Genomic DNA, 21,014 nt, shown 5'->3' on the forward strand with positions numbered 1-21,014 from the left:
ATTATCATTTAGCACTTGCAAATGGGAATTAACAAGACTTAAACTGTTTGGGTCTAATCTACTAAGATCCAAATAACACATGCTAAACAGCGTGTGCAAACTATTAGCACATTTTTTCGTCTAGAATGACCCAAATGCAAAAAAATGCACATTGCAAGACGTTTTTGTTTTTTTTCCATATATGAGATGTACGGGAATTAACAAGACTTAAAGGCCTACTGAAATGAATTTTTTTTATTTAAACGGGGATAGCAGATCCATTCTATGTGTCATACTTGATCATTTCGCGATATTGCCATATTTTTGCTGAAAGCATTTAGTAGAAAACATCGACGATAAAGTCCGCAACTTTTGGTCGCTGACAAAAAAAAGCCTTGCCTGTACCGGAAGTAGCGTGAGGTCACAGGTTGAGAGGCTCCTCACATTTCCCCATTGTTTACACCAGCAGCGAGAGCGATTCGGACCGAGAAAGCGACGATTACCCCATTCATTTGAGCGAGGATGAAATATTTGTGGATGAGGAACGTGAGAGTGAAGGACTAGAGTGCAGTGCAGGACGTATCTTTTTTCGCTCTGACCGTAACTTAGGTACAAGGGTTCATTGGATTCCACACGTTCTCCTTTTTCTATTGTGGATTACGGATTTGTATTTTAAACCACCTCGGATACTATATCCTCTTGGAAATGAGAGTCGAGAACGCGAAATGGACATTCACAGTGACTTTTATCTCCACGACAATACATCGGCGAAGCACTTTAGCTACGGAGCTAACGTGATCGCATCGTGCTTAAATGCAGATAGAAACAAAATAAATAAACCCCTGACTGGAAGGATAGACAGAAAATCAACAATACTATTAAACCATGGACCTGTAAATACACGGTTAATGCTTTCCAGCTTGGCGAAGCTTAACAATGCTGTTGCTAATGACGCCATTGAAGCTAACTTAGCTACAGGACCTCACAGAGCTATGCTAAAAACATTAGCTATCCACCTACGCCAGCCAGCCCTCATCTGCTCATCAACACCCGTGCTCACCTGCGTTCCAGCGATCGACGGAGCGACGAAGGACTTCACCCGATCACCGATGCGGTCGGCGGCTAGCATCGGATAGCGCGTCTGCTATCCATCTCAAAGTCGTCCTGGTTGTGTTGCTGTAGTCCGCCGCTAATACACCGATCCCACCTACAGTTTTCTTCTTTGCAGTCTTCATTGTTTAATGAACAAATTGCAAAAGATTCACCAACACAGATGTCCAGAATACTGTAGAATTTTGCGATGAAAACAGAGCTTTTTGTATTGGATCCAATGGTGTCCGAATACTTCCGTTTCAACCCTTGACGTCACGCGCATACGTCATCATACATAGACGTTTTCAACCGGAAGTTTCGCGGGAAATTTAAAATTGCACTTTATAAGTTAACCCGGCCGTATTGGCATGTGTTGCAATGTTAAGATTTCATCATTAATATATAAACTATCAGACTGCGTGGTCGGTAGTAGTTAGTTTCAGTAGGCCTTTAAACTGTTTGGGTCTAATTTACTAAGATCCAAATAACACATGCTAAACAGCGTGTGCAAACTATAAGCACATTTTTTCGTCTAGAATGATCCAAATGCAAAAAAATGCACATTGCAAGACGTTTTTGTTTATTCTTCCATATATGAGATATACGGTATTATAATAATATCACTTTTGATGTGCAATCCTCTGCACACAACCTTGATACGTCAGCTTTGCGTGTGCTATCAGGTTTGCACGTGTTTAATACAGGCAAACTTTTAGTAGATCAAGCCCATCGTGTTCTATATTTAGCACATTTGGAGGGTATGTGCAAACTGGCACAATTGTGCACAAATGGCTCTGAGAAAGAAGCGATTCAGTGCAATGACAGATGACAGAGAGAGAGAGAATCCTTTGTGTGTGTGTCAACATATTTGTGTATGTCCAGAGACTTCGATGTACTAAAGGGGCTGTTTGCAACATTTACACAGATGCCTAGAGGGCGCTATCCTTTCAAAGTGCTTTACGCAGTATATCCCGCCCTCTTACGGCATCTAAGACGTAATGACGTACACTACAAACGTACATAACACATGCACGCGCATTAGCATTGGGTGTTGTTAGCTACCGTATTTCCCGGACTATTAAACGCTACTTTTTTTCCCCCAAGCTTTGATCCCTGCGGTTTATACAAAGGTGCGGCCAATCTATGGATTTTTCTTTGCCAACGGCTAAATTGTGGAATGGATTAAGCAAAGAAATCAAACCATGTACTAAAATGATCCACTTTAGGAAACTGTTCCAACTCAAAGTGTTTACAAAGTACAAGGAAGAATCCTTATAATCATCTTCAACTTTATTAGAAAAATGTTTTGTTTGGTTTTGTTTGATAATCCATTTTATGGCCGTTTGAAAACAATTAAGTTTATTTGTAAATAAACATTAACAAAATCCTTCTATGTAAATATTTCATTTCAGAATGTACCGGTATTTATCTGCAGCATATAGTCAGGTGCGGCTAATATATGACAACATATTTTTTCCTTCTAAAATTCAATGCTTAAACCAAAAATAAACAAAAGGTGAGTGCCCCTAAGAAAAGGCATTGAAGCTTAGGGAAGGCTATGCAGAACCCAACTAAAACTGAATTGGCTACAAAGTAAACAGAAACCAAATGCTGGACGACAGCAAAGACTTACTGTGGAGCAAAGACGGCGTCCACAAAGTACATCCGAACATGACATGACGATCAACAATGTCCCCACAAAGAAGGATAAACAACTGAAATATTTTTGATTGCTAAAACAAAGTAGATGCGGGAAATATCATTTAAAGGAAGACATTAAACTGCTACAGGAAAATACCAAAAAAAGAGAAAAAGCCAACAAAATAAGAGCGCAAGACAAGAACTAAAACACTACACACAGGAAAACAGCAAAAAACTCCAAATAAGTCAGGGGGTGATGTGACAGGTGGTGACAGTACACCTACTTTGAGACAAGAGCTATAGTGATGCATGCTTGGTTATGGTTTAAAGTCATATGCACCAATTGCGACAACGACTTTTTACTGTCAACTGAGTTTTGTTTTTTAGTGATTTCTGCCGGTCGTGTGCTTCCGGATTTTTTCAACGCAAAAAATGTGCCTTGGCTCAAAAAAGGTTGAAAAACACTGCAATAGAGGCCCCTCTATCTGTTGACTCAATTGTTAGCTATTTATTTCCGATTTTGAATGCATAAAAAAAGCCCAGCATATGTGTTCTTGTCTTACGTAAGGATTGTATCCAATCAATCCAATCCACTTTATTTATATAGCACATTTACACAACAAGAATGTTTCCAAAGTGCTGCACAGCCATGTTAAAAACAATATTAAAAACAATATTAAAAACGATATTAAAAATAATATTAAAAACAATATTATGCTACACCAATGACTGAATAAAAACAAAGAATAAATGAATAGAAAACCAATACAGAGACAATACAAAAAATAAATATGATTAAAAACGATTTTAAAGGGTAAAACCAATTAAAACAGTAAAATAGCCATCAAAATGTATAACCCTAACCCTAACCACACAGGACAACAGAGGACAGAAGACCACACAACTCACGTAGTGTTAAAAGCCAAAGAATAAAAGTGGGTCTTAAGACGAGACTTAAAACACTCCACTGTGGGAGCAGTTTGAACATGGAGGGGCAGAGTGTTCCAGAGTTTAGGGCCGACCACAGAGAAGGCCCTGTCTCCCCTGGTTTTAAGTCTGGTCCTGGGCACCACGAGCTGGAGCTGGCTCTCGGACCTCAGAGCGCGCGCAGGAGTGTAAATTTGGATGAGGTCCGAGATATACTGAGGTGCCAGTCCATGTAAAGCTTTAAAAACAAACAGCAAGGATTTAAAATCAATTCTAAAATGAACAGGGAGCCAGTGCAAACTCCGAAGAATTGGGGTTATATGCTCACGTTTCCTGGCCCCTGTTAAATGTTGTGCTGCCGCGTTCTGGACTAACTGCAACCGGGAGAGAGCTTTTTGGCTAATGCCAGCATAAAGTGCATTGCAGTAGTCCAGGCCACTTGAAATAAAAGCATGCACGACTTGTTCAAAAAGGTTAAAAGATAAAAATGGTTTTACCTTTGCTAAAAGACGAAGATGATAAAAACACGATTTTAAAACGCCATTGACTTGTTTGTCAAATTTAAAATGGCTGTCTATAGTGACGCCAAGGCTGGTGACTTTGGGACGCACATGATTTTGCAATGGTCCCAAGTCAGTGAGGGCCGGACCAAAAACGGAAATTTCCGTTTTTCCCTCATTCATTATTAAAAAATTCTGGGCTAACCAAGCCTTGACATCACATAGACAGTTGAGAAGGGGTGTCAGGGGGCCGTGGCCTTTTGAAATTGGCATATACATTTGGCAGTCATCTGTTATCATTTGTAAATGATAAACAGCACATCTCTTTCCAGTTTTTTGCGTATTTCCAGTATGACTGACCTGATGATACGGCCAGAGTGCTGAGGCGTTCCTCCAGTGGCGTCATCTGACCCTCAATCTACGGAATATGCAGACGTTCTGAGCGAAATATTCAAAATGGTCGACTAAATTTGTGGCATTTTATGATGTTTAGACGGTATTTTCACATACTTTGCAGATTGTAAATTGGATATGGTTTAATGCAGGGGTGTCAACCTCGATTTCATTGAGGGCCACATCCCAGTTATGGTTGCCCTCTGAGGGCCGCGTTTAACAATGAGTAATGTACTAATATACATGTATCTATATATATAAATTAGAGATGTCCGATAATATCGGCCGATAAATGCTTTAAATGTAATATCGGAAAATATTGGTATCGTTTTTTTATTATCAGTATCGTTTTTTTTAACATTTTTTATTTATTTTATTTTTATTAAATCAACATAAAAAACACAAGATACACTTATAATTAGTGCACCAACCCAAAAAACCTCCCTCCCCCCATTTACACTCATTCACACTCATTCACACAAAAGGGTTGTTTCTTTCTGTTATTAATATTTCTGGTTCCTACATTATATAACTATATATATCAATACAGTCTGCAAGGGATACAGTTATTAATATTAACAATATAACTATATATATCAATACAGTCTGCAAGGGATACAGTCCGTAAGCACACATGATTGTGCGTGCTGCTGGTCCACTAATAGTACTAACCTTTAACAGTTAATTTTACTCATTTTCATTAATTACTAGTTTCTATGTAACTGTTTTTATATTGTTTTACTTTTTTTTTATTCAAGAAAATGTTTATAATTTATTTATCTTATTTTATTAATTTTTTAAAAAAGGACCTTATCTTCCCCATACCTGGTTGTCCAAATTAGGCATAATAATGTGTTAATTCCACGACTGTATATATCGGTATCGGTTGATATCGGTATCGGTAATTAAAGAGTTGGACAATATCGGAATATCGGATATCGGCAAAAAGCCATTATCGGACATCCCTAATATAAATACATTAACAATATATTTTTTTACATAAGCTGCAAAAAATATACGAACATTTTAATTGAAAAATTGGCAGCTCAGTCACCAGAATTTTACAGTTAAAGCAGTTTTTTTTACAGCATATAAAAAAATGGAAAAAAATGGAATGAAATGGAAAAACAATACCACTGTTTTTAGTTTAAGTTTAAGTTTTCAAGTTTATTCACAATACCATAGAGCAATTACAATAGTAGTGAATATCATTTAAAGATATTGGTAAGTGAAAAGGTCCCCCAAATAAGCTAGGAGAAGCATTTGATAGGGGGTCCAGAGGACAGTATTACATGGAATGATGAAAAATGGTAGCAAGCAAAACAACAACAACAACAAAAAACAACAACACAATATAATAAACACAAGATAATAATACTAAAGCAAGCATAAACATACACACATACATTCATTCGACCATGCAAAACCCAACAGTAGTCTACCCCACATGAGGCATTAGAGATAGGTGGTTAATAGGTAAGTTTTCAGTTTCTTTTTGAAGTTGGAGAATGGATACAGCATCCTGAGGCTCTCATTAAGCTCTCATTGGTGGTAAAATTCAAGCAACAAAGCTGCCAGTTTTTGTTTTTTACCGTAAAATCTTGTAATGTTTTTTGTTTGTTTGTTTTTTAGTGTGTATATGGAAAAAAAAACAGTACCAAAGTTGATTTTACGGTAAAAAAAACTAAATCGGCGGAATTTAACCGTAAAATAGAGATGTACGATAATGGCTTTTTTGCCGATATCCCGATATGGTCCGACTCTTAATTACCCATTCCGATATCAACCGATACCGATATATACAGTCGTGGAAATAACACATTATTATGCCTAATTTTGTTGTGATGCCTCGCTGGATGCTGGGGCGGGGGGGCGGGGTTTGGTGGTAGCCGGGGGTGTATATTGTAGCGTCCCAGAAGAGTTAGTGCTGCAAGGGGTTCTGGGTATTTGTGCTGTTGTGTTTATGTTGTGTTACGGTGCGGATGTTCTCCCGAGATGTGTTTGTCATTCTTGTTTGGTGTGGGTTCACAGTGTGGCGCATATTTGTAACAGTGTTAAAGTTGTTTATACGGCCACCCTCAGTGTGACCTGTATGGCTGTTGATCAAGTATGCCTTGCATTCACTTAAGTGTGTGTAAAAGCCGCATTTATAGTGTGACTGGGCCGGCACGCTGTCTGTATGGAGGAAAAGCGGACGTGACGACAGGTTGTAGAGGACGCTAAAGGCAGTGCCTTTAAGGCACGCCCCCAATAATGTTGTCCGGGTGGAAATCGGGAGAATGGTTGCCCCGGGAGATTTTCGGGAGGGGCACTGAAATTCGGGAGTCAACCCGGTAAAATCGGGAGGTTGAAACCGATACCGATAATTTCCGACATGACATTTTAAAGCATTTATTGGCCGATATTATCGGACATCTCTACCGTAAAATCTACTGTCAATTTTACAGTCTACAATTTGGTTGATCCTTTCTTTTGAAATCATAAGTAAGCAGATATTTAAGTACAGTATTTATCTTTATTTTTACAAAAATATTTCTGGATACAACATTTAGATTTTGATAATATTGAATTTAAAAAAAAATGCAATTGCATGCAGTACATGATTTTCAATGTCAAAAAGGGAAAGAACAAATAGTAAGAAAAGATTCAGCATTTTATTAACGCATTATATTTCCAGGCTTTCACGGGCCACATAAAATAATTTGGCGGGGCAAATTTGGCCCACGGGCCTTGAGTTTGACACTAATGGTTTAATGGATATTAGGGTTGTATGGTATACCGGTATTAGTATAGTACCGCGATACTAACGAATCATATTGGCACTATACCGCCTCTGAAAAGTACCGGTCCACCCCCCCCGCGCCATGTCATTGCCGGTTTTACAAGCAGAGGAGTATGTTCGGCAGCGCAAAATCACGGAGTACTCACAAACAGACAGTGTGTAGACAGAAAAGGGAGAATGGACGCATTTTGGCGTAGAAACGAACAAAGGTGAAGTTATAACGCTGAAACGCCCTCAGGAAGAGATGCTTTAAGACATGGCGGCTAAAGTCCAGCCGCAGTCTGCAGTGTTTTAGCGACTTCTAAATCACTAATCCTGGTCTCCATGGCGACAAATAAAGTAAGTTTCTTACAAGTATCATCCCTGCAGGACGAGGAATGGCTAAACATGCTTCACTACACACTGTAGCTCACAGGCATCACAATGTAAACAAACGCCATGGGTGGATCTACACCTGACATCCACTGTAATGATACCAAGTACAGGAGCGTATTTAGTCGATACTACTATGATTACGTCGATATTTTTTGGCATCACAACATCTTATTTCGTTTTTTTTATATTATGTTTATAAACTCAGGAAATATGTCACATGAGGACTTTGAATATGACCAATTTATGATCCTGTAACTACTTGGTATCGATCAATACCTAAATATGTGGTATCATCCAAAACTAATGTAAAGCATCCAAACAGAAGAATAAGTGATTATTACATTTAAACAGAAGTGTAGATAGAACATGTTAAAAGAGAAAGTAAGCAGATATTAACAGTAAATGAACAAGTGGATTAATAATCAATTTTTACAGCTTGTCCTTTATAATGTTGACACAATAACAGAATGGAAAATGACAGAATATGTTACTGCATATGTCAGCAGACTAATTAGGAGCCTTTGTTTGCTTACTTACTACTAAAAGACAAGTCGTCTAGTATGTTCACTATTTTATTTAAGGACAAATTAGCAATAAGAAACATATGTTTAATGTACCGTATGATTTTTTGTTAAAATAAAGCCAATAATGCCATTTTTTGTGGTCCCCTTTATTTAGAAAAGTCCCGAAAAGTATCAAAATAATTTTGGTACCAGATACCAAAATAACACTAATGGATACACAGTTAAGCATATAAAGTAAACTTGTTTTTCCACTGTACTGGTACTTCAAGAGGGCCACTTGTAATAGTGACTACTTACCATATGTCATAACGGGGGGGGTTCGCAGCTTACTGCGAGGTTTGTTCTCCCGTGATGCAAACAGACTTTTCCGGACAAGGCGTGAAGGTAGGAACATGATTTTTAATCTTGACTCTCAAATAGGTACAAAGAAAAAGGCGCACAAGGCGAAGGCACAACTTAGCGCAGGAAACAAAAGCTAACACTTAGCATAAACTATGGACAGGGCAAAAAGTGGCTAACTGTGGCATGAACAATCAAAACTTGGCAAGGCCTGAAGCAAACAATCGCATGACACAAGCAATGACGCATGAGGCAAAGGCAGGCTTAAATACTGGTCTCTTGATTAGAGACAGGTGTGTCCCGAACGCAAGAGGCAGGTGAAAATCATAAGTCGTCATGGAAACTAAAACAAAACAAGGGTGCACAAAAACAGGAACTATGGAGTCTTAAAACTAACAGAAAATAACAAAAACATGATCCAGACCACAGATCATGACACCATAAATCAGCGTGACAAGCGAATATTTTTACTTTTTGCAAAAAAATCATGTCTGTTGCATGATTAGATAATATAACAATATTAAAGTTTAAAATATATGCAATAATTTTTTTTTTCTTTAAAAATGGAACGTATTATAGTGCTATATTGACACACATTTTGTCCAGATTTGACACCTGTGTCCTAGTACACTGCAAAAACTAAAATCTAAGTTAGATTAAATATCTCAAATAAGGCTGATATTTGCTTATTTTCTGTCTGATAAGATCATTCCTCTCACTAAGAAGATTTTATGTTAGTGTTTTACAAACCCCGTTTCCATATGAGTTGGGAAATTGTGTTAGATGTAAATATAAACGGAATACAATGATTTGCAAATCATTTTCAACCCATATTCAGTTGAATATGCTACAAAGACAACATATTTGATGTTCAAACTCATAAACCTTTTTTTTTTGTGCAAATAATCATTAACTTTAGAATTTTATGCCAGCAACACGTGACAAAAAAGTTGGGAAAGGTGGCAATAAATACTGATAAAGTTGAGGAATGCTCATCAAACACTTATTTGGAACATCCCACAGGTGAACAGGCAAATTGGGAACAGGTGGGTGCCATGATTGGGTATAAAAGTAGATTCCATGAAATACTCAGTCATTCACAAACAAGGATGGGGCGAGGGTCACCACTTTGTCAACAAATGCGTGAGCAAATTGTTGAACAGTTTAAGAAAAACCTTTCACAACCAGCTATTGCAAGGAATTTAGGGATTTCACCATCTACGGTCTGTAATATCATCAAAGGGTTCAGAGAATCTGGAGAAATCACTGCACGTAAGCAGCTAAGCCCGTGACCTTCCATCCCTCAGGCTGTACTGCATCAACAAGCGACATCAGTGTGTAAAGGATATCACCACATGGGCTCAGGAACACCGCAGAAACCCACTGTCAGTAACTACAGTTGGTCGCTACATCTGTAAGTGCAAGTTAAAACTGTCCTATGCGAGGCGAAAACCGTTTATCAACAACACCCAGAAACGCCGTCGGCTTCGCTGGGCCTGAGCTCATCTAAGATGGACTGATACAAAGTAGAAAAGTGTTCCGTGGTCTGACGAGTCCACATTTCAAATTGTTTTTGGAAACTGTGGACGTCGTGTCCTCCGGACCAAAGAGGAAAAGAACCATCCGGATTGTTATAGGCGCAAAGTGTAAAAGCCAGCATGTGTGATGTTATGGGGGTGTATTAGTGCCCAAGACATGGGTAACTTACACATCTGTGAAGGCACCATTAATGCTGAAATGTACATACAGGTTTTGGAGCAACATATGTTGCCATCCAAGCAACGTTACCATGGACGCCCCTGCTTATTTCAGCAAGACAATGCCAAGCCATGTGTTACATCAACGTGGCTTCATAGTAAAAGAGTGTGGGTACTAGACTGGCCTGCCTGTAGTCCAGACCTGTCTCCCATTGAAAATGTGTGGCGCATTATGAAGCCTAAAATAGCACAATGGAGACCCCCGGACTGTTGAACAACTTAAGCTGTACATCAAGCAAGAATGGGAAAGAATTCCACCTGAGAAGCTTCAAAAATGTGTCTCCTCAGTTCCCAAACATTTACTGAGTGTTGTTAAAAGGAAAGGCCATGTAGCACAGTGGTGAACATGCCCTTTCCCAACTACTTTGGCACGTGTTGCAGCCATGAAATTCTAAGTTAATTATTATTTGCAACAAAAAAAAAAAGTTTTGAGTTTGAACATCAAATATGTTGTCTTTGTAGTGCATTCAATTGAATATGGGTTGAAAAGGATTTGCAAATCATTGTATTCCGTTTATATTTACATCTAACACCATTTCCCAACTCATATGGAAACGGGGTTTGTAGTACAGTTGTTATTAGTGAGAATATACTTATTTTATGGTATTTTTGGGTTCATTGAGGTTAGCTAATTTTACTTGTTTTGGAAAGTCTTGACAAGCCAAATTTTCTTCTTCTATTGGCAGATAATGTTGCTTAGTTCAAATAAAATACCCCAAATTTTTGTATTTTTTTTTCTCTCGTTTTTGAACACTGACTTTTTGCAGTGTAGAAATGGGTGGATAGAAATGGTGCTCCAAAAGTGATACTAATACAAAGTACGCAATTTGACTTGTTTTGTTTTTGTTTTGTTTGCGCCTTGTCGAAAGACCTTATGAGGTCACAAAGGACCTCACTTATGATGTCGGTTGGTTTCATACTTTTTTCTGTTATGAAGTTTACTGCTTTAGAGTAAAGGTATCGACTCGGTGCCTACATGTTGTTGTTTTCATGGTTTTGCCGTCTTCCTGAGTGGATCGGGTGGATCAGGACTCCTTTTTCTAAGTTGCATTTTTTGTGATGACGCAAGAAGAGAGGCTGCGCAGAGCACATGCTATTCTTCACTTCACTGCTGTGCGTAGTACATTTTGACACCTTTGTTTTCCATTAGCACTTCACGCGTACAAATGACCCAGAAAGCTCATTAGCGCTGCAGGACGACAAAGAATATTACATATCAGAGTTGCTGGCTTTCACATGGACAAAGTCATTTGTGTTAGGAATTGTTGTGACAGCTGTACAGTCTAAAGTTGATTTGTCTTTGTTACATAATCAAATGCTCTAGTTAAAGGCTGATTGCTAACTGGGTGAAACACATTGAATTGTTTTGTCCTCAAACCTGAAAGGCACGGGTATCAAACTTATTTTCATTGAGGGCCAGTTATGGCATCTAACAGGGATTTCTTCATTATTATTACACAATTATTTATTAATTATGCTTATAGTTTTTTTACGCTGTAAAAAAACTCATTGAGGGCCAGTTATGGCGTCTAACAGTGATTTCTTCTTTATATTATTACACAAATATTTTATAATTAGGTTCATATATTTTTTTACACTGTAAAAAAAACTAATTGAGGGCCAGTTATGGTGTCTAACAGTGATTTATTCATGATATTATTACACAATTATTTATTAATTAGGTTTATATTTTTTTACACTGTAAAACTAATTTATTGAGGGCCAGTTATGGCATCTAACAGAGATTTCTTCGTGATATTATTACACAATTATTTATTAATTAGGTTTATTTTTTTTTTTTACGATGTAAAAAAACTCATTGAGGGCCAGTTATGGCGTCTAACAGTGATTTCTTCTTTATATTATTACACAAATGTTTTATAATTAGGTTTATATTTTTTTTACACTGTAAAAAAACCTAATTGAGGGCCAGTTATGGCGTCTTAACAGTGATTTCTTCTTTATATTATTACACAAATGTTTTATAATTAGGTTTATATATTTTTTACACTGTAAAAAAACCTAATTGAGGGCCAGTTATGGCGTCTTAACAGTGATTTCTTCCTGATATTATTACACAATTATTTATTAATCAGGTTTATATTTTTTTTCACACTGTAAACAACTTATTGAGGGCCAGTTATGGCGTATTACGGTGATTTCTTCATGATATTATTACACAATTATTTATTAATTATGTTTATATTTTTTTTACGCTGTAAAAAAACTCATTGAGGGCCAGTTATGGCATCTAACAGTGATTTCTTCATGATATTATTACACAATTAATTATTAAATTAGGTTTATATTTTTTTTACGCTGTAAAAAAAACTCATTAAGGGCCAGTTATGGTGTCTGGTAGTGATTTATTCATGATATTATTACACAATTATTTATTAATTAGGTTTATATTTTTTTAACGATGTAAAAAACCTCATCAAGGGCCAGTTATGGCGTCTAACAGAGATTTCTTCCTGATATTTTTACACAATTATTTATTAATTAGGCTTATATATTTTTTACGATGTAAAAAAAAATCATTGAGGGCCAGTTATGGCGTCTAATAGTGATTTCTTCATAATATTATTACACAATTATTTATTAATTAGGTTTATATTTTTTTTACACTTTAAAAAAACCTAATTGAGGGCCAGTTATGGCGTCTAACAGTGATTTCTTCATGATATTATTACACAATTAATTATTAATTAGGTTTATATTTTTTTTCACACTGTAAAAAAAAACTCATTAAGGGCCAGTTATGGTGTCTAATAGTGATTTCTTCATAATATTATTACACAATTATTTATTAATTAGGTTTATATTTTTTTTACACTTTAAAAAAACCTAATTGAGGGCCAGTTATGGCGTCTAACAGTGATTTCTTCATGATATTATTACACAATTAATTATTAATTAGGTTTATATTTTTTTTCACACTGTAAAAAAAAACTCATTAAGGGCCAGTTATGGTGTGTAATAGTGATTTCTTCATGATATTATTACACAATTATTAATTAGGTTTATATATTTTTTTACACTGTAAAAAAAAACTCATTAAGGGCCAGTTATGGCGTCTAATAGAGATTTCTTCATGATATTACACAATTATTTATTAATTAGGTTTATTTATTTTTTTACACTGTAAAAAAAACTCATTAAGGGCCAGTTATGGCATCTAACAGTGATTTCTTCATGATATATTACACAATTATTTATTAATTAAGTTTATATTTTTTTACACTGTAAAAAAACAAACTCATTAAGGGCCAGTTATGGCGTCTAACAGTGATTTCTTTGTGATAATATTACACAATTATTTATTAATTACAATTATATTTTTTTTACGATGTAAAAAAACTAATTGAGGGCCAGTTATGGCGTCTAACAGTGATTTCTTCTTTATATTATTACACCATTATTTGTTAATTAGGTTTATATTTTTTTTACACTGTAAAAAAAACCTAATTGAGGGCCAGTTGTGGCGTCTTAACAGTGATTTCTTCATGATATTATTACACAATTATTTATTAATTAGGTTTATATTTTTTTACACTCTAAAACACATTTATTGAGGGCCAGTTATGGCGTCTAACAGTGATTTCTTCGTGATATTATTACACAATTATTTATTAATTAGGTTTATATTTTTTTTACGATGTAAAAAAACCTCATTTAGGGCCAGTTATGGCGTCTAACAGTGATTTCTTCATGATATTATTACACAATTAATTATTAATTAGGTTTATATTTTTTTTCACACTGTAAAAAAAAAAACTCATTAAGGGCCAGTCATGGTGTCTAATAGTGATTTCTTCATGATATTATTACACAATTATTAATTAGGTTTATATTTTTTACACACTGTAAAAAAAAACTAATTGAGGGCCAGTTATGGCGTCTAATAGTGATTTCTTCATGATATTATTACACAATTATTTATTAATTAGGTTTATATTTTATTACACCGTTAAAAAAGAAGTCATTGAGGGCCAGTTATGGCGTCTAACAGTGATTTCTTCATATTATTACACAATTATTAGGTTTATATTTTTTTTACACTGTAAAAAAAACAACTAATTGAGGGCCATTTATGGCTTCTAACAGTGATTTCTTCATGATATTATTACACAATTATTTATTAAGTAGGTTTATATTTTTTTACACTGTAAAAAAACTCATTGAGGGCCAGTTATGGCGTCTAATAGTGATTTCTTCCTGATATTATTACACAATTATTTATTAATTAGATTTATATTTTTTTACACTGTAAAACACATTTATTGAGGGCCAGTTATGGCATCTAACAGTGATTTCTTTGTGATATTATTACACAATTATTTATTAATTAGGTTTATATTTTTTTTACGATGTAAAAAAAACTCATTTAGGGCCAGTTATGGCGTCTAATAGTGATTTCTTCATGATATTACACAATTATTTATTAATTAGGTTTATTTATTTTTTTACACTGTAAAAAAACTAATTAAGGGCCAGTTATGTTGTCTAAGAGTGATTTCTTCATATTATTACACAATTATTAGGTTTATATTTTTTTTTCCCCTGTAAAAAAAACAACTAATTGAGGGCCATTTATGGCTTCTAACAGTGATTTCTTCATGATATTATTACACAATTATTTATTAAGTAGGTTTATATTTTTTTACACTGTAAAAAAACTCATTAAGGGCCAGTTATGTTGTCTAAGAGTGATTTCTTCATATTATTACACAATTAATTCTTAATTAGGTTTATATTTTTTTACACTGTAAAAAAACCAACTCATTAAGGGCCAGGTATGGCGCGTAACAGCGATTTCTTCCTGATATTATTACACAATTATTAATTAGGTTTATATTTTTTACACACTGTAAAAAAAAATCATTGAGGGCCAGTTATGGCTTCTAACAGTGATTTCTTCATGATATTATTACACAATTATTTATTAAGTAGGTTTATATTTTTTTACACTGTAAAAAAACTCATTGAGGGCCAGTTATGGCGTCTAACAGTAATTTCTTCATGATATTATTACACAATTAATTATTAATTAGGTTTATATTATTTTTACACTGTAAAAAAAACTCATTAAGGGCCAGTTATGGCGTCTAATAGTGATTTCTTCATGATATTATTACACAATTGTTTATTAATTAGGTTTATATTTTTTTACACTGTAAAAAAAACCTAATTGATTGCCAGTTATGGCATCTAACAGGGATTTCTTCATGATATTATTACACAATTATTTATTAGGTTTATATATTTTTTACATTGTAAAAAAAACCGAGGACCAGTTATGGCATCTAACAGTGATTTCTTCATGATATATTACACAATTATTTATTAATTAGGTTTATATTTTTTTACACTGTAAAACAAATTTATTGAGGGCCAGTTATGGCGTCTAACAGTGATTTCTTCTTTATATTATTACACAATTATTTATTAATTAGGTTTATATTTTTTTTACACTGTAAAAAAACCTAATTGAGGGCCAGTTGTGGCGTCTTAACAGGGATCTCTTCCTGATATTATTACACAATTATTTATTAATTAGGTTTATATTTTTTTACACTGTAAAACAAACTTATTGAGGGCCAGTTATAGCATCTAACAGGGATTTCTTAGTGATATTATTACACAATTATTTATTAATTAGGTTTATATTTTTTTACGATGTAAAAAAAACTCAGAGGGCCAGTTATGCCGTCCAACAGTGATTTCTTCTTTATATTATTACACAAATATTTTATAATTAGGTTGATATCTTTTTTACACTGTAAAAAAACCAAATTGAGGGCCAGTTATGGCGTCTAACAGAGATTTCTTCATGATATTATTACACAATTAATTATTAATTAGGTTTATATTTTTTTCACACTGTGGCACAGTGGTTGAAAAACAGTGTTCCACGTACACTCATAGAGACCGTGAGCAATGACGCTTGGAGGGATCCTCCGGTTAGCGGCAAGTAGAAGGCACTCAAGACTACTATAGTGGGTGATAGGAGTGTGAATGTGTCATTGAACTGGTCTCCTTCCATTATGGAAGTCAGACATGGAAAATGTGTCACTCACATCGCTCAGTTTTCCAGCCCGTGTTGACTCGCTGTCACTGACATGGAAGTCAGGTTTGTTTCGGTGACTCGGCCTTGGAGAGATAGACAGTTCTTGGAGGTTTACAGCCTAAGTGAGAGTGATTCATCGGGGGAGACAAACCTGTTGACACAGCCAGGACGTCTAAAACGAGAGTGAATAGTCATCCTCCGCGTTCATGGCCCAAACAGTATAGATTACAACAGTACAGTAAAACGTCAGGTGTGCTGCAGGAGTTTATCAATTTACATGTATCAAGATACAAAACCCAAAACCAGTGAAGTTGGCACGTTGTGTAATTCGTAAATAAAAACAAAATACAATGATTTGCAAATCCTTTTCAACTTATATTCAATTGAATAGACTGCAAAGAAACTTAATTATAATCATTAACTTGGAATTTAATGGCAGTAACACATTGCAAAAAAGTTGGCTCAGGAGCATTTTTACCACTGTGCTACATGGCCTTTCCTTTTAACAACACTCAGTAAACGTTTGGGAACTGAGGAGACCAAATTTTTAAGCTTCTCAGGTGGAATTCTTTCCCATTCTTGCTTGATGTACAGCTTAAGTTGTTCAACAGTCCGGGGGTCTCCCTTGTGCTATTTTAGGCTTCATAATGCGCCACACATTTTCAATGGGAGACAGGTCTGGACTACAGGCAGGCCAGTCTAGTACCCGCACTCTTTTACTATGAAGCCACGTTGATGTAACACGTGGCTTGGCATTGTCTTGCTGAAATAAGCAGGGGCGTCCATGGTAACGTTGCTTGGATGGCAACATATGTTGCTCCAAAACCTGTATGTACCTTTCAGCATTAATGGCGCCTTCACAGATGTGTAAGTTACCCATGTCTTGGGCACTAATACACCCCCATACCATCACACATGCTGGCTTTTCAACTTTGCGCCTATAACAATCCGGATGGTTCTTTTCCTCTTTGGTCCGGAGGACACGACGTCCACAGATTCCAAAAACAATTTGAAATGTGGACTTGTCAGACCACGGAACACTTTTCCACTTTGTATCAGTCCATCTTAGATGAGCTCAGGCCCAGCGAAGCCGACGGCGTTTCTGGGTGTTGTTGATAAACGGTTTTCGCCTTGCATAGGAGAGTTTTAACTTGCACTTACAGATGTAGCAACCAACTGTAGTTACTGACAGTGGGTTTCTGAAGTGTTCCTGAGCCCATGTGGTGATATCCTTTACACACTGATGTCGCTTGTTGATGCAGTACAGCCTGAGGGATCGAAGGTCACGGGCTTAGCTGCTTACGTGCAGTGATTTCTCCAGATTCTCTGAACCCTTTGATGATATTACGGAGCGTAGATGGTGAAATCCCTAAATTCCTTGCAATAGCTGGTTGAGAAAGGTTTTTCTTAAACTGTTCAACAATTTGCTCACGCATTTGTTGACAAAGTGGTGACCCTCGCCCCATCCTTGTTTGTGAATGACTGAGCATTTCATGGAATCTACTTTTATACCCAATCATGGCACCCACCTGTTCCCAATTAGCCCGTTCACCTGTGGGATGTTCCAAATAAGTGTTTGATGAGCATTCCTCAACTTTATCAGTATTTATTGCCACCTTTCCCAACTTCTTTGTCACGTGTTGCTGCCATCAAATTCTAAAGTTAATGATTATTTGCAACAAAAAAAAATGTGTATCAGTTTGAACATCAAATATGTTGTCTTTGTAGCATATTCAACTGAATATGGGTTGAAAATGATTTGCAAATCATTGTATTCCGTTTATATTTACATCTAACACCATTTCCCAACTTATATGGAAACGGGGTTTGTATGTATGTACGTATTTATAAATCAATAAATCAAACTTTATTTGTATAGCACTTCTCATACATATACAATGTAGCACAAAGTGCTTTACATTTAAAAACGTACCGTACCTCACGTATAATCGCAAATTGAAGCAGTCAACCCCACGACCCCCTTTTATTTGATTTTTTTCTTTCTCTCTGTCTTTACCAAACACATGCACACATAATAAAAGTCATGTAAAACATGTGGCTGAGCATACATATATACTGTATATATATACACATATATACGTATATATATACACTACCGTTCAAAAGTTTGGGGTCACATTGAAATGTCCTTATTTTTGAAGGAAAAGCACTGTACTTTTCAATGAAGATAACTTTAAACTAGTCTTAACTTTAAAGAAATACACTCTATACATTGCTAATGTGGTAAATGACTATTCTAGCTGCAAATGTCTGGTTTTTGGTGCAATATCTACATAGGTGTATAGAGGCCCATTTCCAGCAACTATCACTCCAGTGTTCTAATGGTACAATGTGTTTGCTCATTGGCTCAGAAGGCTAATTGATGATTAGAAAACCCTTGTGCAATCATGTTCACACATCTGAAAACAGTTTAGCTCGTTACAGAAGCTACAAAACTGACCTTTCTTTGAGCAGATTGAGTTTCTGGAGCATCACATTTGTGGGGTCAATGAAATGCTCAAAATGGCCAGAAAAAGAGAACTTTCATCTGAAACTCAACAGTCTATTCTTGTTCTCAGAAATGAAGGCTATTCCACAAAATTGTTTGGGTGACCCCAAACTTTTGAATGGTAGTGTATATACTATATATATATATATATATATATACAGTGTACATATATATGCACAGTGCTATGTCTTTAACGTTAACAAGTCTGACTGTTTAGTTATTGTAATTTAAAAATAATCAAGTTGCTGAAGCAGTTATGTAATTAATTGGATTACAGATGATGACAAATAATTGCAGCTTTTGCTGTCACATTTAGACAAGATCAAGTGCGTCTTGCAATAATTACGTCTCGAAGAATATAATCATGCATGCAGTACATTAAAACGTGTATATTGTTCTTAGAGGGACACAATAGGACTCACATATCATTCAGGTAGTTAAAAAGGTGTGTATAATAGTGGTAGTAAACTGCATGTGTTGTTAATAGAAGTACTATACAGGGGCTCTTTTGATTGTATGCTCAGTGTGGGTTTTTGCAGTATCTTTGCACGCGTTGGGGGTAAATTGAGGAATTTTTTTTTTTACATTCTATTTGCTGTGAAATATGTCTGCCTTTTGAAATGTTTCCCCCGTGCTGGCTGCAGCCGGTCTAGCTGAAAGCATTGTTGCATTATGTAATGGATGAACTTGGTGATGCTGCAGCTAAGGCAGAGCAAGGCGCCGTCTGATTAGGGACTGACAACAAGTTCTGCAATAGTGGAGAAAAAAAAACAACCAAAAAAAGCTCAGTCATATACGATCATACCGGTCAAGGGTTGATGCTGATAAAAAGATGACGATATTTACGGTTTTGTGTGTGAATGTTGCGTTTGTTTTAGTGTAGCGGGACGAAAGGATGCTGTTGTATGTGAAGCCCTAAAGTCAGAGGCTTACGTAACTGATCAGTTGGAGCCTGAGAGCCTCCTCCTCCTGATGCTGACACAGTGAGATCAGAGAGAACAGGCGAGATGAGGCCATGGGCAGTCCTTCATTTACACTTCAGCAGAGCATCTAGCTCCTGTCCAGAAAGAAGCCTGTTCAAACCTAAATCTAGTCATCTAGCTCCTGTCCAGAAAGAAGCCTGTTTAAACCTAAATCTAGTCATCTAGCTCCTGCCCAGAAAGAAGCCTGTTTAAACCTAAATCTAGTCATCTAGCTCCTGTCCAGAAAGAAGCCTGTTTAAACCTAAATCTAGTCATCTAGCTCCTGTCCAGAAAGAAGCCTGTTTAAACCTAAATCTAGTCATCGAGCTCCTGTCCAGAAAGAAGCCTGTTTAAACCTAAATCTAGTCATCTAGCTCCTGTCCAGAAAGAAGCCTGTTTAAACCTAAATCTAGTCATCTAGCTCCTGTCCAGAAAGAAGCCTGTTTAAACCTAAATCTAGTCATCTAGCTCCTGTCCAGAAAGAAGCCTGTTTAAACCTAAATCTAGTCATCTAGCTCCTGTCCAGAAAGAAGCCTGTTTAAACCTAAATCTAGTCATCTAGCTCCTGTCCAGAAAGAAGCCTGTTTAAACCTAAATCTAGTCATCTAGCTCCTGTCCAGAAAGAAGCCTGTTTAAACCTAAATCTAGTCATCTAGCTCCTGTCCAGAAAGAAGCCTGTTTAAACCTAAATCTAGTCATCTAGCTCCTGTCCAGAAAGAAGCCTGTTTAAACCTAAATCTAGTCATCCAACTCCTGTCCAGAAAGAAGCCTGTTCAAACCTAAATCTAGTCATCTAACTCCTGTCCAGAAAGAAGCCTGTTTAAACCTAAATCTCGTCATCTAACTCCTGTCCAGAAAGAAGCCTGTTTAAACCTAAATCTAGTCATCTAGCTCCTGTCCAGAAAGAAGCCTGTTTAAACCTAAATCTAGTCATCTAACTCCTGTCCAGAAAGAAGCCTGTTTAAACCTAAATCTAGTCATCTAGCTCCTGTCCAGAAAGAAGCCTGTTCAAACCTAAATCTAGTCATCCAACTCCTGTCCAGAAAGAAGCCTGTTCAAACCTAAATCTAGTCATCTAACTCCTGTCCAGAAAGAAGCCTGTTTAAACCTAAGTCTAGTCATCTAGCTCCTGTCCAGAAAGAAGCCTGTTTAAACCTAAATCTA

General features: G+C 36.2%; 1 protein-coding gene across 3 annotated transcripts in view; it reads left to right on the plus strand.

Annotated features, from left to right (window-relative positions):
* The window catches only part of fbxl16 (F-box and leucine-rich repeat protein 16), an 82,418-nt gene that overhangs the window by 18,981 nt on the left and 42,423 nt on the right, over window positions 1–21,014 (plus strand). The window contains exon 1 of one of the 3 annotated variants that reach the window (XM_062037335.1): window positions 11,277–11,422. The exons of the other annotated variants lie outside the window; for them this stretch is intronic. Coding sequence (XP_061893319.1) covers window positions 11,400–11,422 — 23 coding nt within the window. The 5' untranslated portion in view covers window positions 11,277–11,399. Of the gene's footprint in view, window positions 1–11,276; window positions 11,423–21,014 lie in introns of those variants that run through there. 3 annotated transcript variants of the gene reach the window in all.

The sequence above is a fragment of the Entelurus aequoreus genome, linkage group LG25 (genome assembly GCF_033978785.1).
Source record: "Entelurus aequoreus isolate RoL-2023_Sb linkage group LG25, RoL_Eaeq_v1.1, whole genome shotgun sequence".
Classification (NCBI taxonomy): domain Eukaryota; kingdom Metazoa; phylum Chordata; class Actinopteri; order Syngnathiformes; family Syngnathidae; genus Entelurus; species Entelurus aequoreus.